At 42.1% G+C, this 26,139-nt stretch overlaps 1 protein-coding gene across 8 annotated transcripts in view; it reads right to left on the bottom strand.

Moving 5' to 3' along the window:
- Positions 1 to 26,139, bottom strand: part of CNKSR2 (connector enhancer of kinase suppressor of Ras 2) — a 372,822-nt gene that overhangs the window by 50,508 nt on the left and 296,175 nt on the right. For all 8 annotated transcript variants that reach the window (XR_012645541.1, XM_074994112.1, XM_074994129.1 and 5 more), the window contains 3 exons: positions 25,145 to 25,212; positions 19,523 to 19,623; positions 14,032 to 14,566 (listed from right to left, as the gene is read on the bottom strand). Coding sequence is in view for 7 of the 8 variants with exons in the window: in XM_074994112.1 (XP_074850213.1) it covers positions 14,032 to 14,566; positions 19,523 to 19,623; positions 25,145 to 25,212 (704 nt within the window). In the remaining variant the exon portion in view is untranslated. The remainder of the gene's footprint in view (positions 1 to 14,031; positions 14,567 to 19,522; positions 19,624 to 25,144; positions 25,213 to 26,139) is intronic.

Genomic DNA, 26,139 nt, shown 5'->3' with positions numbered 1-26,139 from the left:
GGGGGTGGGCCAGCGGGTATGGGTGGTAGGAGAGGGCTCTGGGCTGGGATAGAGGGATTGGGGTGTTGGACAGGGTGTGGTTTCTGGGCTGGGGGTGTGGCCAGAAATGAGAGGATTAGGTTTAGGGTGAGGGAGGGGGGCTGCAGGCTGAGACTGGGGGGGTTGGGATATGGGAGGGGATGAGGGTTCTGGCTGGAGGTTCTGGAGGGCAGGGATGTGGGGTCTGAGGCACATGATTGGATCCAGGGTGGGGAGTGGGCTCTGTATTAATGCAGGGGTTAACATGTGGGAGTGCGTATGGGCTCTGAGATGGAAGTGAAGGCTCCCGATGGGGCCACAAATAAGAATTCAGGTTGCAGGAGGAGGCTCTTGGCTGGGACGCAGGGGTGGGTGAAGGCTCTGGGCTGGGGATGAGGGGTTTAGGTGTGGGAAGGGTGTTTCAGGCTGAGGCAGGGGGTTAGAGTGCGGGTAGAGGGTATGGGCTCTGAGGGCTAGAAATGAGGGCTCAGGATGGGGCTGTAGTCTGAGGCGGAGCAAGGGCACGGGAAGGAGTGTAGGCTCCAGGAGGCCTGAGAATACTGTGTGCTACCTCTGCCTGCAGGCACCATCCACATAGCTCACGTTGGCTTCAGTTATAATAATAATAATAATAATAATATATGGAGATACACAGCTCATAGAACTGGAAGCGACCTCAGGAGGTCATCGAGTCCAGTCCCCTCACCCCTTGGCAGGACCAAGCACAATCTCTTCTTTTTAATCTATTTGCCCCAGATCCCTAAATGGCCTCCTCAGGGACTGAACTCTCAATCCTGGGTTTAGCAGGCCAACGCTCAAACCACTGAGCTTGGGCAATGGGAGCTGTGGAGCTGGTGCTCAGTGTGGGGGCAGCTGCAAAGGACCTGTGACTGCTCCCAAGCCAGAAGGACACGTTGGTTGCTTCCTGGGAGCCAGGCAGGGAGCTGCCTTAGCCCCACTGCACTGGACTTTTCATGGCCCAATGAATGGTGCTGACTGGGGCCACCAGGTTCCCTTTTTTTGACCGGCTATTCTGGTTGAAAAGTGGACATCTGGAAAACCTAGTTTATATTGATAGGGAATTCAGATAAATAATCTCTATCTGTAAAGAAACATTCAAGTACTAACAAATTCTAAGGCTGTGTACATACAGTTTGGACTAAATAACGTACATAAGTATAAATACTAGCGGTGGCTCTTGCCTCTTGGGAAGCTGCCAATGCACCTTTCAGAATTACGAAATTAGGGTTACTATATAAAATAGAGGACATCCCTAAGAGGGAGCGTATCTATAGTACATTAATACAACATGAGTGGGTAGATACTGATACAGACACACTCCCTCTCAGGGATGTCCTCTTTTTTGAAAGGTCAGATGTGAGAACCCTAATAAAACGTGTGCCTCTGCTAAGAAGCATATATGCATCCACTAACTTGCAGGAAGTATTCTAAAATTCCTTTGCTTCAAAACTTAATTCACCTTCCATCAGTATGTTCAATACTATTGGCTTGCTACTTCCCAATGCACTATACCAGTCATTTCATTTTATTTAACAGACTGTCACCAGAATAGAAAACAAATGTACACAAAATCTTGATGCATCACCTCACAGCTCAAAAATAAAAGAATGTGTAACGCCAACACGTGGTACTAAACCTGGGACATCTGGAGCTTAGTGCATGAGTCTCTACTACTTGATCTAAAAATTAACTACCCATCAGGTAAGGTCATAGCAGGTAAGGTCATAGTAGAGGAGACATTCTCTCTCTCCAAAAAATTATCTAAGTACCACTATATGGGAAACAACAAGAAGTCATGTGGCACCATATAGACTAACAGATATTTTGGAGCATAAGCTTCTGTGGGCAAAGACCCGCTTTGTCAGATGCATGAGTGGGGGGTTCCAGAGGACAGTCTAAATTTATAGGCTCATGAAAAGGAGAGAGTCCCAGTCAAGAGGAGGGCCAGAGTTAATAAGGTCGACTCACTCACGGAGGATGTGGCCCATTATCACCTCCACAATAGCTGTTGATAATAGGCCACATCCTCTGTGACTGAATTGACCTTGCCAACCCTGGACCTCCTCTTAACTGGGACTCCCTCCTTTTCATGAACCTATAAATTTAGACCCTCCTTCGAACCCTACTCATGCATCTGATGAAGCGGGTCTTTGCTCATGAAAGCTTATGCTCCAAAATAACCGTTAATCTATAAGGTGCCACAGGACTTGTTTCTGAAGATACAGACTAACTTGGCTACCCCTCTGATATTACATGGGAAAGTGAATCACACGCATTAGGTGTGTGGATTACATATGGCTGAGATGTCACATGCAAACTAAAAATATTTAAAGAATTCTCCTACAATATTGCAAGTAATAATAGCTTCCATCTGTAATGCTGACTTTTAAAAGGCTGTTTCATGAATGCCAAAATCCACTACATCATACTATATAATAATATAATACTAGCTATTCTGGTGGTATGGGATTCAGTATTTTCAACCAAAGCTAATGAGTCAGGCCCTCAAAAATAATTAGATTTTTAAAATTAATAGCTTCAAGGTTCTTTTTGTTTGCCCTCTCGCTTTTGAGACTTGATGTAATGACTTGGGTCATGGTCTCAAGCTTTTCACCATAAGCAGAAAGCTGAGATTCCCACAAGGTCACCTTTCTAAAGGAGCTGAGGCTTTAAGAAAAATACCACACATTGCTAGATTTGTGAGACTTGGGAACACTGATGATTCACGTATATGCCAAAGTGTTATAAAGAAAATATTATCAAATGAATTTATTTGAATTGCAAACACCAGACTCTCAAAGAACAAATGCAACTCCCAGCTGCAAGAAATAACTCTTAGTTCTTCACAGACCTCCAGAAAATACTTTCCTTTGTGGCTTGTAAATAGAAAAAAGAATATGAGCGGTACCGTCTCATCAGTGCTCTAACTGTACGCTAACGCTACGTCTACACTAGAGAGTTCTGCTGACAAACTCCCAGTTTTGTTAATAAAACTTATGGAGAGTCCACACTAAAAATGTGTTCTATTGACATACAGCATGTCAAAAGAACTCGGCACCTTTGTCGACAGCCTTCTGCCTCTCCCCATGAGACAGAACACGCCTTTCTCAACAGAACGTGTCAACAAAACAAAACAAAACAAAACGTGTGGACACTCGGGCGGGGGGGTGGGGGGGAGAGCTCTGTTGACAGACAGGGCTTCTGGGTCACTGGGCATCCCTCTCCCCTGTGCTTCCAGCTGGCTGTTCTGTCAAGAGAGTGGCCGGGCAGTCAGGATGCTCTCTGTTGACAGAGCGGATAAGAAGATCAGTCCACTTTTGTGTGTGGCTGTGATCTTTGACAGAAGTTTGTTGGAAGCTCTCTTCCGACGGTAACTTCTGGTAACAGATGGGTGTTCTGTAGACATAGCCAGGAAGGAAGAGTGTGACTGTGAGTAGACTTGGATGGGAATTACAACAGCAAAACAATTTGAAGCATTCTGAAGATGTGGGGAAGGTGCTGACACAACCCCTCATACTCTGGATTGCACTCTGGAATACTAAGAGGTCTACACACATTTTAAAAACTTTCTTATACACACAGAGTGGCTTATTAAGGGTATTCATTGTAGCTGTGTCTCTGCTTCGAAGGGAGGATGGTAAATAGGGTGTTGGGAGATTATTAATGAAGTGCTGCAGTGCATATGTAGCATTTCATCAAGCTAATTCTCCCCTGCGGCAACTTCGAAGTGCCGGCTTGCAGCTTGAGGAGCAAAGGGACTTCGAAAGTGCCCAGGGACTTCGAAGTACGGCGTGTTAGCTGCGGCTACATGTGAGCCGGCACTTTGAAGTTTAACCCTTTGAGGTTGCCATGGAGAAAAATTAGCTTAATGAAATGTTGCTTGTACACCATAGCACTTCATTAATAATCTCCCGACGCCCTACTTACCACGCTCCCTTCAAAGCAGGGAGCTAGTGTAGATACAACCTTGATGTTTTTTTTCTGTGCTGACTGGTGCCAGCCACTGCCCCTGCCATACCATGTGTCAACGAGGCTGTGCTGGGAGTCGTGCTTGTATAACACACCGAGAAACTTCTTCTCAGAGGTTTTCATTTGTGTGTGAACCCCTCTCCCTTCCCCACAGGCACGACACAGTCTGGGTCTTTCCTGCACTCAGGCATATCACGTGGGCAGCCCCCAACCCAAACCACTAAAAGTATGTGCCTGCTGTTTGGTGCTGACCATGCTGCCAGTCACACGTTTACAGCTTCAAGGGCGGGGAAGATATTCTGAACTTTGCTGCCACCATGGGGAAGTCTCCCCCGGCACTTGATTAAGATACGGGGGTCTTTGTTCCCGCCACCATGGGGAAGTCTCCCCTGGCTGTTAAGATATGGAGGACTGTGCTGCTGCCATGGGGAAGGACCACCTCAACTGGCCTCCCAACTACTGATCCCTGCCCCCACCCATACCAGGCCTTGCTGCCTCCAGGGAAAAGTTTCCCCCGGCAGCTAAGGGGCTTGCTGCCACCAAGGGAGGACCACTTCAAGTAGTCATTCAGTGATCTCAGCCCTCCTTTGGCCCATACCTGGGCTTGCTACCATTGGGGAAAAGTCTCCCCCACCGGCTAAAGGGCTGGCTGCTGCTGGGGAAGGAACAGCTCAACTGGTCATCCACTAACCTCCGCAACATTGGCCCATTCCTGACCTTGCTACTGGTGAGGAAAAGTCTCCCCTGGCAGCTAAGGGACTTACTACCACCAGGTAAGGAACACTTCAACTGGCCTCCCACTGTACCCCCACTTCGCCCATACCAAGGCTTGCTGACACTGGGAGCGGGGGAACCAAAAATTATTTTTTCCTGCACTTTTCTATCTTCTTTCTTCTAACTTTAAAAAACTGTCCAGGACTCACATTAGGATTCTCACCAGCTTCAATATAGTGTACGGGGAAACCAAAAATTCTTTCTTCCCAATTCTCCTCAATGCCAGAAACATTCCAGGCCCCTGCATTATTTTCAGGGATCACATTGCTGCAATGACAGGAGGTGGGGTACTGAGTGGATGGCCATTTGAGAATACAGTCACTGCACCTGTGTTGGCAATGTAATGTGTGGGGAAACCAAACATTCTCTTTTAATTTTGAGAGTCCCTGCACCATTTCCAGGGATCAGGAGGGGAATGATGAAAATGCAATGGGGGAAGATGATGTCAAGACCAGCAAGCATACCCAGAATGCGATGGGGATGGGGGACTGTGGGATAGCTTCCCACAAAGCACTACTACAACAGCCGATGTTAGCCAATGTGTGTGTGGCAGCAATGAGTCGACTTTGTAGGGAGCATGGTGGAAGTGAGAATGGTCAAAATTGAACTTACAAATTCCAGTATTAGAAAACTGATATAAATAAAGATGATTTTATCTCATAGTGTGGATGCAGCCTAAGTCAGTTTCACCTTTGTTACTAGCCAGTACTGTACTGCTTTCTGAACTGTCACTTTGTAAGCAATGGGGTATTTGGCTATCTAAACCTGCCAAAGAATGTTTGTTTCCACACTAATTTAAAACCAGAATATGGAATATTTTACAATGTGGATTTGATTAATTAAAACTTCCCCCTCCCCTCAAAAAATTAAATGTTCTATCAAATACAATGTACAGAGTTATTATTATTATTATTATTATTATTAATAATAATATTAACAATAACAACTTAGACCGAATGCCCTTTGGGAAAAGGACCATCTTTTTCTGCAGTGTTTGTACAGCAGCCAGCACATACATAAATCATACCTAGCTTTTATATAGCACTCTTCTTCAGTAGATCTTAAAGTGACTCACTATCTTTATCTGTAAGAGATGCACCTATTCACTGTATTGCTTTCTTTATGGTTACGGTTACACTACAGTGATCTGTTGACAAAAGTCACTGTTGGAAGAGATACCCAACAAAACTTCTGTCGACAGAGTGCGGCCACACACAAAAGCCAATTGGAAGACTGCTCCACTCTGTCAACAGAGCAGCCGGACTGCCCAGCTGCTCTCTCAAGAAAACAGGCACCCAGAAGTGTAGCAGACAGATCTGACCATTATTCTGGATGCCCCATCTGTCAAGAGAGAGCCCTCCAGAGCAGCTAGACAGCTTTTTTGCTGACAGAATCTGTCAACAGAAGTGTTATGCCTCATGGCTGAGATGCAGAATGGTGCTGGAGAAAATGCTGAGTTTTGTTGACTGGGATTTTGTTGGCAAAACTTGCTAGTGAAACCATAGCCACTGTGAAAATCTTTCTAAGAGTAGTTTATGGAAAAGTTTAAATGAACAGTAGACAAACTGTAAATTGTCAGGCAGGAAACAGTTAAACAGATTTTAGTGGAGCATGTATCTGCTCAGGGATATTTGCTTGCTCTTGAAAATTTAGAGAAATGCTTATCTAAAATACAATCATTACACAAAAATGTAGCTCCTGTACAGGCGTACAAAACGGCATAAGGCCAAAAGTAGTTCTGTCAGATTATACAATCTCTGAAAGAAGGCATACGAATGAGAATACTTCAGGGACAAATTTAATATGACTTGTCCTTTGCTTAGCTGGTCAGTGTAAGACTAGGATTAAGTGAAAACTAGCACCCCAAAATGTTCAGTAATGGACAGTGAAACCTATATATGAGACCATACCTATTAGGCAAATACCTGCCTTATGATTCTACTTTAAAGTATCCTTGAACTTTTTCTTTGGCCTTATTAGAAAGCTTACCTGTGATAAGCAAGTATTTTTACAATTTTTATTATATATGAATATACAGAGCTATACACATGAAATTTTACAGAGTTGAACCTCTCTGGTCTGGGTTTCTCTGGTTCAGAAACATCTGTGGTCCATTACAACCACAGATATTGCTGTATCAGAGTCTCCCTAGATCAGAGAGTCACAGGGTCTGGCTGGGAGTCCGGTGGTAGAGCAGAAGAGATTATACCACAGCAGTTAGACATGTATATTCTGTCACTATACAAGACCATTGTCTCCAACAGCCTGAAACAGTGATCTGCTGCAAATGATTACCACTCTAAGAAATAAATTAAAACATCTTCTTTGGACTATGAATTCATGTCTGCAAATGCTTCCACCATTATGAATATTTTCCAATATAGCTGGGATAGTTTTTTAAAAATACTGTTGAAACTTTCCAAGGTACACTAATCATGAGTTAGTAGTGAGAGCTAACACTGGAAGTCTCAGACACTATTAAGCAGTGTAATTTTTGATAACAGTAAAAACCATCAAGTGTAGTGAGGGATGCACTTCAGCTCAGGGGAAGCCATGATGAGAACTTTCAAACAGGTCAGATTTGTAAAATGACACACAAAAAAGCACCCTTGAGTCACAGGCTTATGTGAGACAGAACAACAACAACAGGAAATCTTCCGATTTTAACAAGACATGTTCTTAGTGTCCCTGAAGATGCTTTACTTTATGGCATTCATTAAGCATCAAGAGATATGTTCCCAACCTAGCATAAGCATCATCTCCCCTATACTCTTCTTCGCTCATCTTAGACACTACAACACATATTAACCCAAATAGATTCAGTAGGGAAAATATAACATGCTAATGATCATGTCCTGTTTGCTGGTGCAGATTTAAGCTGTCTATCAAGGCAGCTAAACTACGGAATAAATGTAACGGAGTCCCCTCTAATGGAAAACGGAGTCAATGATTCTATATCACAGAAGTATGCCCTGTCCTACTCCCCTTAGCACACATCATCCCACAAGTCACATTCACCTGAGCGTCACGAGTGCTGCTCACTTACTTATTTCACGATCTTTTAACCCCACTATAAAAGTGACAGGTATCTTGTCTATAAGAAATATATAAAATAACACATTGAAGGCTACCTGGCAGAAACAGCACTTCATTAAAATGGAATATTTTATTGTCTACTTTATAAGTGAAAAAGCCTGACTGTTACTAGGTTGGGAAATTTGAAATACTTGATCTTATCCAAAGTTCACTTTTTGACTAAAACATACTCTCTCACCACTGTGAAAAGTTAATCCCATCACTATGGAGATAACAATGGCCTCTCCCAGAGCTGATCCTCTTGATGTGGAGCCAAACTCCTACTCGTGACTCTCCAGGCTACTGGCTTTCCTTGTTCTACCTAGTTGCAGCGTCCTTCTGCAAACTCTATGGCTACATCTACATTAGAGAGTTTTGTATACAAAACCGGGGTTTTGTCAACAAAAGTCATGGAGGACCTAAACACAAAATGCATTTCATCAACCAAAACTGTTGACAAAGAAGCTGTGGGGATGCCCCAGGGGCCCCTTTTGTGGATAGAGAGGAAGAAAAGAGCGATCCGCTTTTATGTGTAGACGTGATCTGTCAACAGAAGTTTTGTCGGAACATCTCTTCCAACAGTAATGTCTGTAGACAGATGCTTCTAGTGTAGACATAGCCTAAGGGGTGTGGAAGCACCAACTTCTAGAAGTTTCCCTAACTAGTCAATCCTATGTAGGGACGGAGAAGGAGAGAACTCAGACCTGGCTGCACAGAGCTGAGATGCCACCAGCAATAGCTCCCACCCTAGCATTTAATGAGGAGCTTTAGATGAATAAAGCCCCAACTACATTAAAGAATGAATGTTGATTTATGAACCTCCAAGACTGCCAAGGTCCTCATGCACAAAGCAGATCACAAAACCCAGCTCAAAAGATACAACAGCTGGAGACAAAGCATTCTTGGATGAAGGTTTCTGGCTGTAGAACAAACTTCCAGGGGAGAGAGCAGGTTAATCCAGTGAGTCTCATCACATTTAGAAAACACTGCAAAATCTTCTCCTCCAATGCTTGCATCCCCAATCAACCAACCGCTCACTTCTGCCATAGCAAGAATGCCATGAATTCACTCCCATTGTAACCGCACAAGTCTCCATAAAACAAACAAACAATAATCTGAAACAAACAAATACTCTGAACAGAGCTTTCAGCCTGAAAAAATGAGGACAGCCAAAGACTCCATGAAATCCAGTAGGGACTTCATTATTGCTCTCAGTTTGTGCATGGTAGGTACTCAGATGCTATGGTGATGGGAAGAAGTATGAAATCTGAGGGCTTACAAGGCTGTTGAACTTTGCGGAAGGAAACAAGTCTGCAAAGGTGAAAATGTCCTATGAGGGTTTTTTTCGCCACACATCTTCTCAAAATAGCCAGAGGTCTAGCTATACAATAAGCAGTTTTGTTTTAAAATGTTCTCTCCTTATTTCTTACAAAAGGCTGAATCTATATAATCTAATTATTACTTATTACAGTACCCACTGTACTTAACTGATCAAAAACATACTGTTAGAATTAATATACACTTCATGCATTTATCTGTCAAATGAGGTTAGGCCCAGAAGCAGCTTTAACTAATTAGCAGTGTCTTCTTAGTGGCTGTGTGTGTCCTGTGAAAATGAGAAACTAGACATGCAAAATCAACCTTTGATAGAAAAGGAAGTAAAACTGCTTTAGGAATCCATGGGGGGTCCTAAGCAGGGATATTTTATTCCTCACCAAATACATAATAAAAAGCCAATGGGGCCTCCATTGAGCTGCTCAGAGCAGTAAGCAATTGTTTAGTTTGCTTATGCCTAACACCAGATCTGCTATCCTGTTTGTTCTGGCAACAAAGATTCTATCTGGTCCTCTTGTGGTCCACCAAAGGCCGCTGTAGTGAATGAAAAAGAAGGGTGCATTTCCTCTGGCCAAGTTAATTGGAGTGACACTTGATGCGCCTCTGCCGAGATTTAGGGGTTGTTGCTCTTAAAAGGCTAAATATAAAGACTAGTAATTCCACCTTTTCCCACAAAATCATTGGGCTTATGAAAACGAGAGACGAGCCACTCAAAATCAACTTTCAATAGAAAACAAAGTAAAAATAGAGTAAGTTTTTTAAAGGCAAAAACCAAACTGTTCTGTCAAAAACTACTTTAAGTGCCCTTTGGCGTCCAGTGATGAAATCTATGTCAAAATATACACAGCACCAATAAACTCCAGGCCTGAAGGAGACTGCGTGGCCATGATGTGATGCATAACTGCCTCATTCTATTACCTACAACTTCAATGACGCAAATCTGAAACGACAAGACTTGTCCTTTGTGACTTAATCACGGATACATAATGTCTTCTGCCATTACCATTTAATACACTCCTCCTGTGCAGCCATGCCTAAAAACAAAACAAAAGGTGATTTGCTCCCAATGAGGATACCTACGTGTTCCAAAGAACCACCTCTGCAAAAGGTCTGCCCGCGTGGATAATCTCAGAAGTGAACACGTACACATATGTATACACCACAGGAGATAAACAGCAGTTAAAAATAACAAAAACCACAAGACACATAAAGGATAAATGACTCATTAAAGAAATAAAAAACAATAAGCTAACTGGAGATGAGAAATGCAATGTTAATATGCAGTAAAAAGGAGTAAAAATAGAGAGGCTGCACACCAGAAAGCCAACATTCTAACTGGCCAACACAGGAAAGGGCATTCAGCATTTTAAACTCACCACAATGTACCAGGATATGGTAGCAGAGCATGTGCACAAAATCATCCACTGCAATGGCTCCTGCAATGTCTACTCTGGGCATGAAGTAGCGATTTAAAGACACAGGGACAGATCCTCAGTTGTCATAAACGAGTGACACTCCACAGACGTCAACAGAGCTATGCCAGTTTACATCAGCTGATGATCCGATAGAGGATCGTAAACAAAGTACTGAATTCCTAAGCAATATGTAGTTGTCTGAATAGCATTTGTCAAAAACCTGGAGTACAGGATTGTATTTTAAGATTAACTGGTTCTCTTTTTTGTATTCTTAGTGGGGAATTAAAAACAAATGAAACAAAAAGCCCCAAAGACAAAACTTCAGCAACGACATTTAACACAAATGCTAACCGTTGCAATTAGGATGTATGACGAAGTAAATATATAGTAGCACAGTTTTAAAAGTGTACAGGGTACTACTCTAAAGAATCTATTGCAAGGGACAGTGTCAGCTGAACGCATCCAGACTTGGACTGTCTCTTACAGCAACACTGTATGTGGGAACTGGTTTCCAATCTCTCTCTCTCTTCTCCCTGCTGGCCCTGAAAGAATTAGTCTTGTTATTTTCAGTTATTTGTTTTCTCACAACAATGGGGCTTGTAGGCAAGAAAGCTAACGGCACACTAGGGTGCACTAGGAGGAGCATTTCGAGCAGATCTAGGGAAGTAGTTATTCCTCTTTATTCGGCATTGGTGAGGCCACATCTGGAATATTGCGACCAGTTTTGGGCTCCCCAGTATAAAAAGGATGTGGATTTGCTAGAGCAGGTTCAGCGAAGGGCAACAAAAATGATTGAGGGTCTGGAGCACAAGACCTATGAGGACAGGCTGAGGGATTTGGGCTTGTTTAGTTTACAGAAGAGAAGACTTAGAGGTGATTTAATAGCAGCCTTCAACTTCCTGAAGGGGAGCTCTAAAGAGGAGGGTGAGAAATTGTTCTCAGTGGTGTCAGATGGCAGAACAAGGAGTAGTGGTGTGAAGTTGAAGAGGGAAAGGTGTAGGTTAGATATTAGGAAAAACTTCATCAGGCGGGTGGTAAAGCACTGGAATGCGTTGCCTAGAGAGGTGGTGGATTCTCCATCCCTTGAGGTTTTTAAGTCCTGGCTTGACAAGGCCCTGGCTGGGATGACTTAGTAGGGGTTGATCCTGCTTGAAGCAGGGGGCTGGACTAGATGACCTCCTGAGGTCCCTTCCAGCCCTATGATTCTGTGATTCTGTAATGGTGCAACATGCACAAATACACCCACCAATTCAGCAAACTCAGTGCTACGAGCAAGTTTGTCTCACTACAGCTCAGAAGCTGCCATTCTACATTTTGGAAGAAGGTTGGCAATAAAATCCTGTCCGTCTATTGGTTACTGCACTGGAAAAGGCCAGTACTGTAAACAGAACACTGTAGACATAGCAACAAGCAGTTCAAACTTCAAACTTTTCACCATGCTACTTGATATTTTCTTTCTATTTTCTTATTCTTGTGGTTAATAATTCACCATGAACACTCTGCTTCTCTAGATAGTCATTAACTTCTCTGAATTATCTTCCCTTTCGTAATTATTTGCTTAAATTTAAGAAAAACTCCTTTCCTAAAATTAAAACACAACAAAAACAGAACAAAAACACAACATGAATTTGTCAAGGACACCCTTTTCAAAATGAAAACATACATGTCAGTTGTGCAGAAAGGGCTGGAAATGGGGGGATGGGCAGGATATTTCAGCCTCTGGCCTATTAATCCAAGTTATTCTTGCTGTGTTGTTTAAAATACCATGGCAAAAGATTTGCAACTGAGCTTTAAGAATCACCTAAGAACACACAGTCCATACCAAAGTCTCTAAGCAACCTCTAAGAGTGTAAGTGCTGTTATTCTCTTCCTATCATAAATTGGGAGGATTTTTATTTTATCACTACCTTTAAAAGCTCATTTGAAGGCTAAAGCCCAGGGTTAAAGTGGTTAGGGTAACATATTTTGTCTTTGGATGATGACATTTAATCATATACCAAAGTGCATGAGACATCTTAAGTTCTAACCCTTTAATAGCCCAAATGTTACCTTATTAAATGTACATTTTCAAAAGGTGCTGCAGATGAGTTTAAATGACAATTTACTTTAAAAATAATGGCACTGAGATTAATTTCTGCATAATATGCAATTTCCTCTCCCCAAAAGCCAGATGCATGTTGCAGAATATCAAGTATCTGTTAGTTAAAAACTTAGATATAGAGCAAAACTATTAACATCTGACAGAGAATTAAAAAAAATTCCACATTAATTCAAATAAACAGCAATATTCTGAAACTGATAGTTTAATGGATACTTTTCATCAGTTTTTTAGTTTTGTGAAACTTTACAATTTCCCACCTTTTCCATCTCTTACTTTCAGACAAACTCTGCCAACAGGACCTCTCTATACATTTTGATGGATCCAAGGAGAGAACCAAGATCCATAGTTCCTGCGAGAGGCTGGTAGGTTGTCTGCCTTCTTTACTGCTACAGATAATTTAACTGCAGCATAACCCCGTATCTAACTGATGAAGGCCCTGTATACTGGCCCTTCACAATGGATGGTAAATGAATTTTGGTAGCCAGCATATGTTAAAAAGCTGTTATGGTGGACAGTTCATGAAACAGATAAGGGGTAGATTTGCCTGATACCAGCACAGCCACATGTAAAGAGCAGGCTGCTCTGAAATCCCTGTTCTATAGGTTAATTTGGATTACTCTGACAAAGGCACGGATCTCAAAAAGAGCTAATGTGCCATGAAAAAAGTGGTTACTCTGTTCCATGCTGATTTTTATCCCCTTTGCTTACGTATGTATCTTCTATGAAGTTCTTGTTCCATAAATTGTTTCTTGTACTTCTATGTTTCAAATTATATGTTAGAAAATGGTGGAGAAGGGGAGAAAACATTCTCTATTTACGGGATTAGTCACAACCTGTTCAGCTCTCTTGTCAGGAGTGAAAGCTGGCACACTAAGCCAGGCACTTAGGGCCTGATCCTGCACCACTAAATTTAGTGTGAGTGTTTTATTTCAAAAGGAGCAGGTTTTGAAATAGAAAGTCCACCAAGTGCAACTCAAAGGCACAGGTGTGTTTGTGGAGTTGGAAAGTGAGTAGAAATGGAAAGAAAGGACAAACAAAATCTATTAGCACTTAAAACTAAAAATCACTAGAAAGAAATAGTAAATCTGTGCTGTACCTATGGATATTCTGAAATCTAATGTATGTGACTCTGTTATTAAGGAACATTAGAAAAGCAAATCAGAAAGGTCATTTTTCAGTTGCATGTGCAACAAGGGTACATTGTTAAATTTTAAGAGAAAATTAGACTACTCTTTTTGTTTTAATTAAAGAGGAAAAGATTTGCAACTTCTATGTTAATTAAACAGGAATCTTGCACAGCCATAGAGAATATTCTATACTTACTTTTATCTTCTTGGTTTTCTTCTGCTGATTTCCCTTCTTCCTCCTCCTCATCTAACTTTTTCTGCTGTGCATCTTCCTGGTGATCAGAGGCACTAACTGAAAGGTTCTGACAGCAGTGATTGAACCCACTATCCCGAGGAAGTGTAAAACTGCGGGGCTTGCCCCCATTCCCATTTAGGACTTGCTTTCTCTCACCCTCTACCAAGGGAAATGGACCATAGTGATCCTGTAGGTGGCACTTTTGAGTTGGAAGAGTTGACTGCCGCCTGTGCTCTGGAGAGATTACAACCGAGTCAGAGAACACGGAATCCTCAAGGGGCAGAGTCTGAAGGTAGTGCAGTCCTGAGCTTGTCAGTGGTGTCTCTATTAAATCCTGCCAGGAACGTCGCTGACTGGCTGTTTTGCGCACGGGTGATTCAGTAGTGCTCCCTACTGCTTCTTGACGGAACTCTTCGTGCGAAGACTGTGATTGGGAAGTTTCCGTAGATGAAAGTCGGCTGTGTTTTGGTTCCACAAAAGGGCTTGCACAGCTCATCTACAAAATGAACATTAACACTGATTTTAGATCAAAATATATTCATATTTATTAATAATAAACACACAGGTGCTGTATTGTTATGATGATGTGCACTCTAGTAATGACAGCATGTATTACCAGACTAACTAGCTTTGTCTCCTGTGGTCATATTTTATCTTTGCACGTGTATCTCTCTCTATATTTATGAGTCTGCCTGTCTGCCGGTGCTACTTTATCTCAAGAACTCCTTTTAAACTGTAAGAGCAACAACCACAACATTTGGTACACAGCTGCCTCTTATCCTAACTTAAACCAAGGTCAGAGTCTGGCTGCACCTGGAAAGTGGGAAATGCCTGAAATCCAAGGATTTCCCAGGAGCGTGGAAAGACATGGGGAAGAAGGAGGAACGTGATACTGAGAGTGGCCACTGGGAGCAGCTGCAGCACCGAGAGAGACCATCTTGTCTGCCACGCAGACAGGTAAGTAGTTCCTTTGCCCCAAACCCAGAGCCTGTCGCGCAATGGAGAGCCTACAGGTCACAGGAGTGCTGCTGGAGGTGAAGCAGCTGGGAGGGGGCAACCCCAGGAGCCTGGACACCCAGACAATCTGCAGGCCACAGGAGGGCAGCTGGACAAGGGGCAACCCACTGAAGTCTGCCCCTCCTGCCGACAGCCTGCAGGCCATGGGAGGAAGGGGGACGGGTGACAGCCCTCTGCAGCTTGATCTCCAAGGACGGCCAGCAGACTGCAGAGGGTGCTGGAGAAGGGCAGCACCCTGCAGCCAGGTTCCACGCAGGCAGTCTGTAGGGGACAGCTGGGAGCAACCCAACAAAGCCTGGTCTACCTAAAGCCTCATCCCTCAGACAGCCTGTGGGAGGCAGCTGGAGGGTGGACAGCCCCCAGAGCCTGACCCCCCGCAGCAGCCAGCAGAGTGCAGGGGGTGTAGTTGGAGGGGGAGCAGCTCCCTGCATCTTGACCCCACCCAGACAGTCTGCAGCCTGTGGGGAGACAGCCCCCAGACAGCTCACAGGCCACAGGAGGGGGGCGCTTAACGTCAGGGTCAGCTCCTGGGACTTGCCCCTACCTGAATAGCCTGAAGGATGTGGGGAGGCTGCTGAAGGGGAAAGCTGAAGGGGAGAACCCCAGGAGTCTGGCTCCCCAGACAGACAGCCTGCAGGCCATGGGGGGCAGCTGAAGGAGGCAGCCCTTTGGAGCCTGTCCCCTGAGACAGCCTACATGCTAGAGGGGAACGGAAGCACATTAGAGGCTGGAGGCAGCTCCAAGAGCTTCCCCCCCACGGCCTGCAGGCTGAATACAGGCCACTGGTGGCATCCCCCAGACAGCCTGTAAGCCACAGGGGTCCCTGGAGGTGTGGGCAGCCCCCCAGAATCTGGCCAGTTCCACAAGTGCCCCACCAAATATGCTGCAGAATAGAGAGGGCCGCTGGTGGCCTGGGGTAGCCCCCAAAGTGCCACTCCACAGACCAGTGCCAGGCCAGGGAGTTAGCTGGAGACCAGGGTCAACCCACAAAGAGCTGCCCCTGCAACGGGCTGCAGGATGGGGCAGCCACTACCCAAAGCAAAGACCCCTTGGAGAAGCTGCAGGCCTGAGGGGCAGCAGCAGGTTGGGGGCTGCCCCCAGAGTGCTGCCTCCCCACAGGCTGCAGGCTGGGGTGGTGGACAGCTACAGGCTTGGGCCACCTAGCACAGCCCCAGCCCACACTTTACAAGCACACAGCCCCAGATCCCTCCCTCCCAGGAGTCGTCACTGGATGGATAGTGCAGTTCCAGCACCCTTAGGAGGAGCTGCTGGACAGGGAGCTCTGCCCTGGCCTCCTGTGAGGAGGTGCTGCCATAGTGGCATCACCTTCACTGCCATGGATGGCCCCAGTAACCCCCCCCAACCTCTCAGCTTCCTGTCCTCAAACCACTGCCCTAGCTTCTGCACCTCCCACCTGCCTTGACTTCTGCAGCCATCCCCTGCCTTGGGTCCCCACGAAACCTCTGCCCTAAGCCACCCACCCACTTGCCCCTCACATCCCTGAACCTGCCCTCCAGCCTGTACATGTATATTTTTCATTTATTTTTACAAAATTCCTTCAGTTAAGAACTGACCAACACCAGGTATATCTGCTTACACTCTCTCTCTCTCTCTCTCTCTCTAACAATTACTGAGGATATGAATGTTACTCGTGTTGAATGCTTCTTACTCTGCAGAATGGACCCATAGGTTCACTAGTGATCACATACAAGGCTTGCAGAATATTAGCCTGTGATAAATGTCTTTCACATAGCATCCAGATTCCATTGCAACCTTATTTAGTTACATGTAACTTCTTAAACAAATTTCTTTGGGATGACATTTTCAGTGCTTGGACCCAGTGCAAAGATGAATGTTTTAGAAAAGTCACATTAAAATGTCCTTTAAGATATGCAGCCGGGGGTGTGTGTGTGTGGGGGGGGGGGTGGTAACCTTTTCTCATATGTTCCATTCCAACATTTTGTACTCAGATAACTCATATTGAAACCAGGAATCTGAAAATTTGTCTGGTCTGTGCTTATAATTTTGTTTTTCTATATGTAACAATCCATTGGTCAACTGTTTCTTAGTCCATCAACAAAACTTAAACTGTGAAGGTGCTATGAATCCAGCATAATCTGGCTTTATGTTACCTTCTGGGAGGAAAAGATAAATTTTTTTTTGTTTCACTTTATAGATATAGACAACAAAAACAAGTGTAATCACTATTTGCAGTAAGAGAGAGAGAACCTGTACATTAGATTCCTACAGAGGCTTTCCTGAAAGCTAAAGAGTGCATTTTGCTACTTTAAAGGCTGCTTGATGTGTACAAATGATTTCCAGATGGCATGAAGATTTTCTATAGAATGAATGGGAAGCTTTTCAATCTAAGGAAGCTGAAGGCTAAAAGCAAGACCTCCATGACCTCGATCATGGCGTTCCAGTATGTGGATTACAACATGGTTGCTGCTCTCTCTCCCGCAGCCTTCAGACCATTTTAAGTGCCTTCGCCGAAGCATACGAGAATCTCAGCTTCACACTGAACTTCAAAAAGACCAAGGTGCTCCACCAACCTTCACCAATGGGACAATCTCTTATACCTTCCACTGAAGTTAATGGAGAACTGCTGGATAATGTGGAGCACTTCCAATACCTCAGAAGTTGTTTTTCTGCTAAAGCTGAGATGGATGCAGAAATACAGCATCATCTGAGTGGTGAAAGTTCTGCTTTCACCTGCCTGAGACAAAGGGTCTTTGAGAACCAGGACATCTATGCCAAGAGAAAGCTTCTTGTATACCATGCAGTGCTTGTTCCAATGCTACTGTACGCATATCAAACCTGGACAACATACAAGTGTCATTTGAAGGCATTTGAACAATATCATCAATGCTGCCTCAGGAGAATCTGAAATATCTCTTGGGAGGACAGGCCCACTAACACTAGCATCCTAGAAGAATTGAACATGACCAGCATTGAAGCCATTATCATTCATCAACAACTCTGTTGGACTGGTCATGTGGTTTGGATGTCTGATCAGAGCCTCCCAAAACAGATTCTATTGTCTGAGTTGGAGGAAGGATGGAGGCGTGTTGGAAGCCAATGGAAACGATATAAGGACATGCTGAAGGTACACATGAAAAAGTGTAGCATTGGTGTAGATACTTGGGAGAACCTTACCCAAGACTGACCCCAGTTGAGAACAGTAATACATGAGGGGGTAGCACAGTTTGAGAGGTCCCACTGCAGTGCAGATAAGGAAAGGCGGAAAAGAAAAAAAAAGAGCATCAAAAACTGCCCTGAGGCCCTCCAACAGCTACCACCACCTGCCCCTTCAGTGATAAGACCTGCAGCTCCAGAATCAGGTTGATCAGCCATCAACGGACTCACAAATGGGAGGGTGACTTGAAGATGTCCTACTCATTATTGAGTGACTGCCAAGAAGACACTTGACTGCAAGTTTAGGAAGAATCTCTCAATATTACCAGTGGTAATCAGAGTGCTACGTGAGTGAATAGGTTGCTTCAAACACTGTAGTCTAGAAATGGTGTTAGAAGAAGGGAGGTATTGAGGAATTCATTAACTGAACTAACTTTGTCTGGTGAGCAAAGTTGTGTGTCCTCACAATACCAGGGTTTTGTTCATATTGTGGAGATACCACTGCTGATTCTCCTCTTATTTCTAACTGCCATATATAAAATTTGCTCCCCTAGGCGAGTTCTAGTGTTACTAGGCAGTGTTGTTTAATGAATGTTTTCAATAAAGCACTGTACTGGAAAGTAAAGCACTATATCTTTCCTTTGTCTTTTTAAATTGGAAAAGGAAAAAAGCTTCACCATTTTGGAATATTTCACTGAACCATAGCAGTGTAAATGTCATCCTTGTTGCCCTTCTTACGAACACAGAATATTTACCAGAAGCAGTTTTTATTTGTGCGTGCATGGTCTTTATTTTATTTTTGTCTATGGCACAGCAGTCTTCTCTCTCTCATTTTTCTTCTTGTAAAGAACACAGAATTTTTTCCCCGCAACTATGCAAGACAACTATTAAAACACAGCTTTCATTCCTGCCCTTGGACAAAATTTCAGCCTTAAAAATGACACCTCTACACCACTGTTCACTAGTGCAAATCAATATTTTGTCTATTTTTCAATAGGGATATTTCCTGACAATTAATAATATATGGAGGTCTTGAAATTCAGGAAAATGATACGTTTTAAAAGATACTCGATCTTAATTTTGATCAGAAACAGGATGTCTTTTATGGTCTTTATTGACCTCCCTTGAAATGACTGAATGCAAACATTTTATCAGGGACTGAGCTAATGAAATGTGATCTTTTGAAAGAGTTTTACACTTTCAGAATAGATTTTTTAATCTCCCAAGAAATAATTCAAATAGGCAAAACTGTTGCTTTATGCCATGAACATTTCCAAATAAGTAACTGTAGATAACTTACCGAAGGGGGTCGCGGGTATGTATCATATGGGGGTGGTGGACTGTCTTGTTTGGGTGTTGATGGAGTGTCTGCTTCTTCCTTATCACTCTCACTCCAGTAATCTAAAAAGTTGTACACATGTCAGCTCCAAAACTTAAAGTACCTTGATACATGCTCATGTGTGTACGCACACGCATATGTGCTCACACACACACACACAGAGGGAGACATTTGAGGAAAACCAATACCAAGACAAAGCTCAGTGAAATGAGCACTGTCAATTGCTGACTTTATAAAGGATAACTACAGTAATTTAAAGTCGTTATACTCTAAAGACAGACCTCTCGACACATTTTGTAGTACTATTCCATTTTCAGCAGTTTACATAGTAATCTACTAATGCACCACGAATACAAACTGTATAGTACATAAACTATATAAACATGGCTTTTGTACAAAATAGCCATAGTATTCTAGAAAATGCTCAGCTCTACACAACATTAGTACACCAAATAACAAAAGCTGGTTGTAGTTTGTTGAAGCTATTATTTCCAAGCAGAAATAATGAAAAAAAAAATCTAACTGAGAAGCAGGAAAAAAAAAGAAAAAATCCTTCAGTTATGAAGCAACTTTAACAAACTTAGCTAACAACATGAAGATACAAAATAAAAAAATCTGATCATGTTTGTACTCTTTTCATTAATTTCTTCCTGCTCTGCAGGCTTTTAGACATGATTTCCAGTGAGAATCAGCTGTATGGGAGGTAAGACAAATTTGTCTCTGTCTTAAGCATGATTGTACAGGGCCTACCAACTTGTTATCATAGCAAAACTGTGATGAAGGTTACACAAACAATGATTTATGTAAGGAAAAATACCTTATTGACATTTGGAAAAATCCAGTGCTTGAGTGCAAAAAGACTTTCCTGAGTCTGATGGTGCTTGGAACAGCTAAGAAAGTCACTGATGTCATAAATGAACTTGAGGACTTTTGCCTAGTTTATTATCTGAAGACAAATATTAGGACATTTTGGCTGTGTCTACATGGGCATCCTTCGACTCATTAGCTGTAGCTCATTAGAATTTTTTCAGGCATAAGGGGCTGGCAGCAGATGGGCTTTTTGCCAGCAGGGCACGTCCATACAGCCTCTTTACTGCTGGCATCCCTCTGTGCTGAGACCAAGCTCTTGCGCACCTATGCTAATGCGCACCTATGCTAATGAGCCATGCAATTTCGAGGCTGCTCATTAGCATGGACCTGCCAGCAAAGCCGCGCCACGTAGACCCAGACTTTGATCGCTCTGTCCAGAGTCTGTCAACAAAACTCAGCTGTTCAGCTGGCAGCTTATACTTCTCCCTAGTCAAGTATAACGCCTCTGTTGACAGTGTGTTGTTGACAGAGTGCCTGTCCAGACACTTCTGTCAACAAAGAGAGCTTCCAGTTCCCTGGGCAGCCTTGTTTGCAGAGCCTCCGATCAGCCATTCTATCGAGAGAGGGCAGGGCAGTCTGGCTGCTCTCTATCAACAGAGCAGGTTGCTCCTTCAATCTGCTTTTGTGTGTAGATGCTATCTGTCAACAGAAGTACTGCTGAGGTTTCTCTGTCAACAGTGACCTCTGTTGAAGTGACCTCTGTTGAAGTGGCCTCACAGAGCTATGCTGGTGAATGCCTTCCAAGAATCAGATAAATGGAGGTAGATGTTGCCAGCAAAAAGTGGGTACATTTATGTCTGTTAGGAAGAGAGCAAATTATTAAGCAATGGAATGACTCCAGGACAACCAGATCCAGAATTACATCTCCCCTATCTGGCACTTTGTATATATTGGCAGATGGGCTGATTACACCAGTTGTGTTTGAAACCCTAAATCAATCTTTCAGCTAATCAAATAGGCTATACAAAGATGAAATCCCTCATGTCCCTGCAAATATTTGGCCAACTAGGATCAATGCATGCTTGCCCGTATTAAAGAAAAATTCAAAAAAGAGATGAGTTTTAAACATTTGCTTGAATATAGATCAATATAACAGTTCTATTTTTGTCATATTTGGCACCATTGTGTTTGAGAAAAAAGGGCATTCTAACAGGACCCAACTTGATCCATTTCGATGACATATTATTAACATTTTGAACAACTAAGGGACCTGGAGCTGGGACCTTCTTTGCCTTGCAACAGAAGGTTATGATTCTGTAGAATTTATGATCAAATGACATCTCCTTTAGCTTTCTATCAACTAAGCTGCCCCGGGAAGGAGGTTATACTCCTGCACTACGAATGCAAAATAAAGCAGGCCCTTTGCACAGATTATAGCTTACACCTGCATCATCCCAAAAATTCCTGGAGCAAAACTCCACCTCATTGTACATGGGCACCACTCCCCTGAGGTGCATGAGAATGACAATTATTTTATACATCTACTGACTGCCGCATCATTTTCAGTTAAACAACTTCTCCACTTTCATGTGATGTGTAACTCTGACCACTGGCTATATATCACCACTCAGTTTTTCTCTGCATCAGCCCACGGTACTTAAAGGCTGTACAGCATAGTAGAATAGATTAGTCTACCACTTTCACTACATACCGATCCAAAGAAGTACACTTAATCCCCTTTAATATACTGATAAAGAATGGTTCTTTCTGTAACATAAGCATTAAATATTTTCAACCTTTTGTTAAATTTGAAGTTTATACCTCAAATTGCCCATACTTACAGAATATTATTGAGCTGATTAATGTACTGTCCAATGAAACATATCATGTACCTATACCATATTTAAGAGTGTAAGAGAAACAGCAGAAGTTACTCAGTTTTAAAAGGAAAATAAGATCTGACTGTGAGCTGTATTTCCCCTTGGTTTTGGCGTACATTTAAGTGCTAATTGTTTTGTTTGCTTTTATAACAAGCCAGTTTTCCTGGAATGATTTTGTCTGTCTTGATTTGTGACAGTTGGAAATGTGTTCTTGTAAAGCAACTAAATACGTATACACGTTTCACAGGTCAGAGAAACACAAACTTGGAGTAATTGTATTTACACAGAAATCCCCCAAATACTTTCCTTTATGCGAATGAAGGCATAAGTCCCGGTAAAAAGCAAAACATTAAATAAAATTAAAAACTCACAAGCTCTCTGAGTCGCTCCCAAATTAGTTGAAAGAAAAAAAGTCTGCATACAAGTACGTGCATGTGTTTTATAGCAAGGCCTAAGGGAGCTGCTTAGGGCAAAACACTTATCAGTAATTCCATCACAACACATGACTTCTGCTGGCTTATAACTCAAACACAGGATAAAAATTTCTTTAGAAAATCTAGTTGCTGTTTGACTTGCATAAAGAAAAAAAAAAGGATTTTACTTTTACCAGTACAAGTCAAAATTAAACTTGGCTGACAACCTGCTATTTTGCTGTCTAGAAACAAATCTGCTTCTGTAGGTGGTGTCTTTTAGATAAAACAAATCAAAATGACCCCTTTTCATCAGTAAAGGTATCATGACATTTTTAACAAGAGAATGACTGTTATCAGTGTGCTTCCCTCATTCCTAACTGATTACATTCTGGCTATCTAAAATCTCTAATGCTACAATTAACCATGGTCATGATTTACCCTGCAGGTGACAGAATTTCAATGGTGGGAATATTCAATGGTTAGATTATGGTTTGGAAGCCTTGTGGAGTAAGTGCACTGAGTAATGATTAACTATCACTGAACTGCTAATAAGCAATACAGTTTTCTCCTACCATGAAAAATAAATATTACTCTCCCCTATTTCATAATACAGTAAAATAAGTAAGTTGTGTATCCATACATGACCCTTATCACATCAACATTCACTACATTTAACATATGGAACACTTTTGATATTATTGATATACATTTTCTAACAGAACTTCACCCATAATTCAGCGATTTGAGCATGTCTGAAGAATGTGAGGTATATTTATGCACATTATGTTCAGAACATTCAATGTTTAATTGAAACAGGTTTGACAAATGTTATTGAATTGTTTCAATACTATTAAAGTCCTATTGCAGAAGACTGACTTGAATGGAAATAAAAGACTTTTTGAAAAATCAAGCATGTTGCTGAATAATGGCAGAGCCACTGAATCACAGAAATGTTTGTTTTAGAATTTTATATAATGCAAAAAATGCTTCAAACCATAGATTGTTTTTATTTTTTTAACCTGATGACTTCAGTAATTAAGGACACAATTCAGAAACAAAATTGCTCTTCTGTTGCCAGTCAACAGAGGCTTCATTAAGGCAATAAACTGAACTAAAATCTCTATACTCTGGTGCTTGACGGATGTGAGATTAAGTTCCTTCTAGCTGTACACCTCTTGCTCTAGTTAAACACATATACACAAATACATATGGTACTGTCTGCTTCATATGACAAATCAAGGCTAGGGAGTGGTGTTGGAGAAATAACATGGAACATTCATGAGAATTGCTGGGATGCCTTTCCAGAACAAGTGGCAGGAGGGAGTCTCACTGTTGGTCTTAATTACCTTGGAAGCCATTTTAAAGTTAAGTAGTCTGAGGCCTCAATTTGATTAAAATGTCTACACACATTAAGCCTTTATGACCCTATGATAAGGAGGCCCTTCCTCTTTCCTTTCTCTCGAGGCCCTTTCTTTCACATTATTGGTGGCACGCAAAGAGAATTTTAAAAGCCAGACTAATTAATCATCACAGTGCTCTTGTGGAAAACATAAATATGTTAATGTCCCTTTTACAATATGAGGAAATGAAGGTGGAAAGGTTAAATGACTTGGCCGAGGCAACAAAGCCAATCAGCACAAGACAGGATTAGGACACAGAAGTCCCTCTTCCTCAGAACTGTGTTTAATCTGTTAGAACATGCTACATCTCACACCTCTAAGATGCCTACTGTGCCAAAGATCACACTGTCTGCTCAGCAGAGGTTCAGCATCAAAGCAAACATCTCAGCACACAGTCTGACACCACATGTCAGAAAAATACTGGTACTGTAAATCCACTTTTAACATAATGTGCTGTTTTAGATGGGTATAGAAATCTACCAATCTAACTCTGCCTAGCGGATATGGCAGAACTCATAAAACTTAAAATAAGGCTTGAATTTAAAGTCTTTATGGGTAAGAAAATTAAGGGCCTGTCTACACTTAAAACATAAGGGATGTGAAAAATTTTACACCAAACATCATAGCTCAGATGGTCTAACAACCAGTGTAGGTGCTGTGGCTATGTGGACAAACAAGTTCTTTTGTCCACCGACCATCTCTTGGAGATGGCATTAAGTACTCTGGTGGAAAAAGCCCTTCTGTCTAAGTAGGGAGCACTTATTCATTACAGCCCTATAGTGGAAGAAAGGCAATGCAGTAACAGTGCTACCATAGTGTTGGTAGTGTAGACATACCCTAGGTCAACAGGCTTGAGAATAATTATTCTTCCCTGTGTACTAAAGCGTCTACCTTGTAGAAGGCATTTTGCTTGAGAGTGAAGGAAAACAAACAAACAAACCCCCCCTCCCAACAGTGGTGAAAACCTGTTATAAATTTTTCTTAGCTGATGAGAGTGGGACCTAGAACACAGACAATTATAAAAAGTGGTTCAGCAGAGAAGGGAAGCTAAATGAAGTAAACAAAATAATATCACTGTACCTTGTTCCTGTTTGATCCTTTCTCTTTCTGCACAGCCAGCAGCAAGCATGTTAATTCTGTTTAGCCATCTGAAATAATATTTTAAAAAAAGCAGTGATACTAATTCATCATGTTAATTTAATTGGGCTTTTCTATTTTTGAAAGATTGTAAGCCATCTGAAAGAAATATAGGGCAACAATTTTATATCTATCTATCTATATGTATCTATAAGGCAGATTATTTATTTGATATTTGTATTCAAAGAAATATGGTGTCTTCAAACAGCTGTAATTTTGCTATTGAACACTTGTTTCCAGACCTAAGTCTCAGTTTCAAAAAGAAAACCTTGAGTGAAGATGTCAAACATTTATAAAATAAAGAATTTTGCGATAAAAAAGCCCTATTAAATCTGTTGCTCACAGATATGTCACCCTACCGATATTCCCACTGTGCTGATTTCTTGGGTACAAACACTGCTCTACACAGATGTAAGTGACACTTTCAGGCCTGATTTGGCATCCTAGCAGGGGAAAAAAATCAAACCCAGTAGTCTAAAGAACAGATTCAGTTCTAAACAGACAAGCGTTATCTAATTACGTAGGTAAGCATTATGTGTTTTAATGCGTATCTACAGTACATAATATAAAGAGATGAAAAAGCACCAGAACAGGCTTTTGTGCATTGGGGAAAAGAGGGAGGGAAAGGTAGTTACATGAAAACACAAATCACATTTAAAGCTCTAACCTCCACTTAAACCTGCAAAAATATATCCATAAACTGCATAAATTAAAAATGCACTGCTGTTCTTTTCTTCTAGCAATGCTATAATTGTCAAACACACATACAACTGCGAATAGCAATGCTCTGCTGCAACCTCTCCTCAGCCTGATTTTGTTCATAATCCAACAGCTCACATTATATCAGCTCCACCATCACCAAGCCTTTAAATCTACGTAACAATCTCCCACAGGTAAATCTGGAATTATTGCTCAAAAACTTCCATTTCCAGGGCGAT

This window comes from Carettochelys insculpta, chromosome 1 (genome assembly GCF_033958435.1).
Source record: "Carettochelys insculpta isolate YL-2023 chromosome 1, ASM3395843v1, whole genome shotgun sequence".
Lineage (NCBI taxonomy): Eukaryota > Metazoa > Chordata > Testudines > Carettochelyidae > Carettochelys > Carettochelys insculpta.
This window is presented reverse-complemented; position numbering and strand designations above follow the sequence as displayed.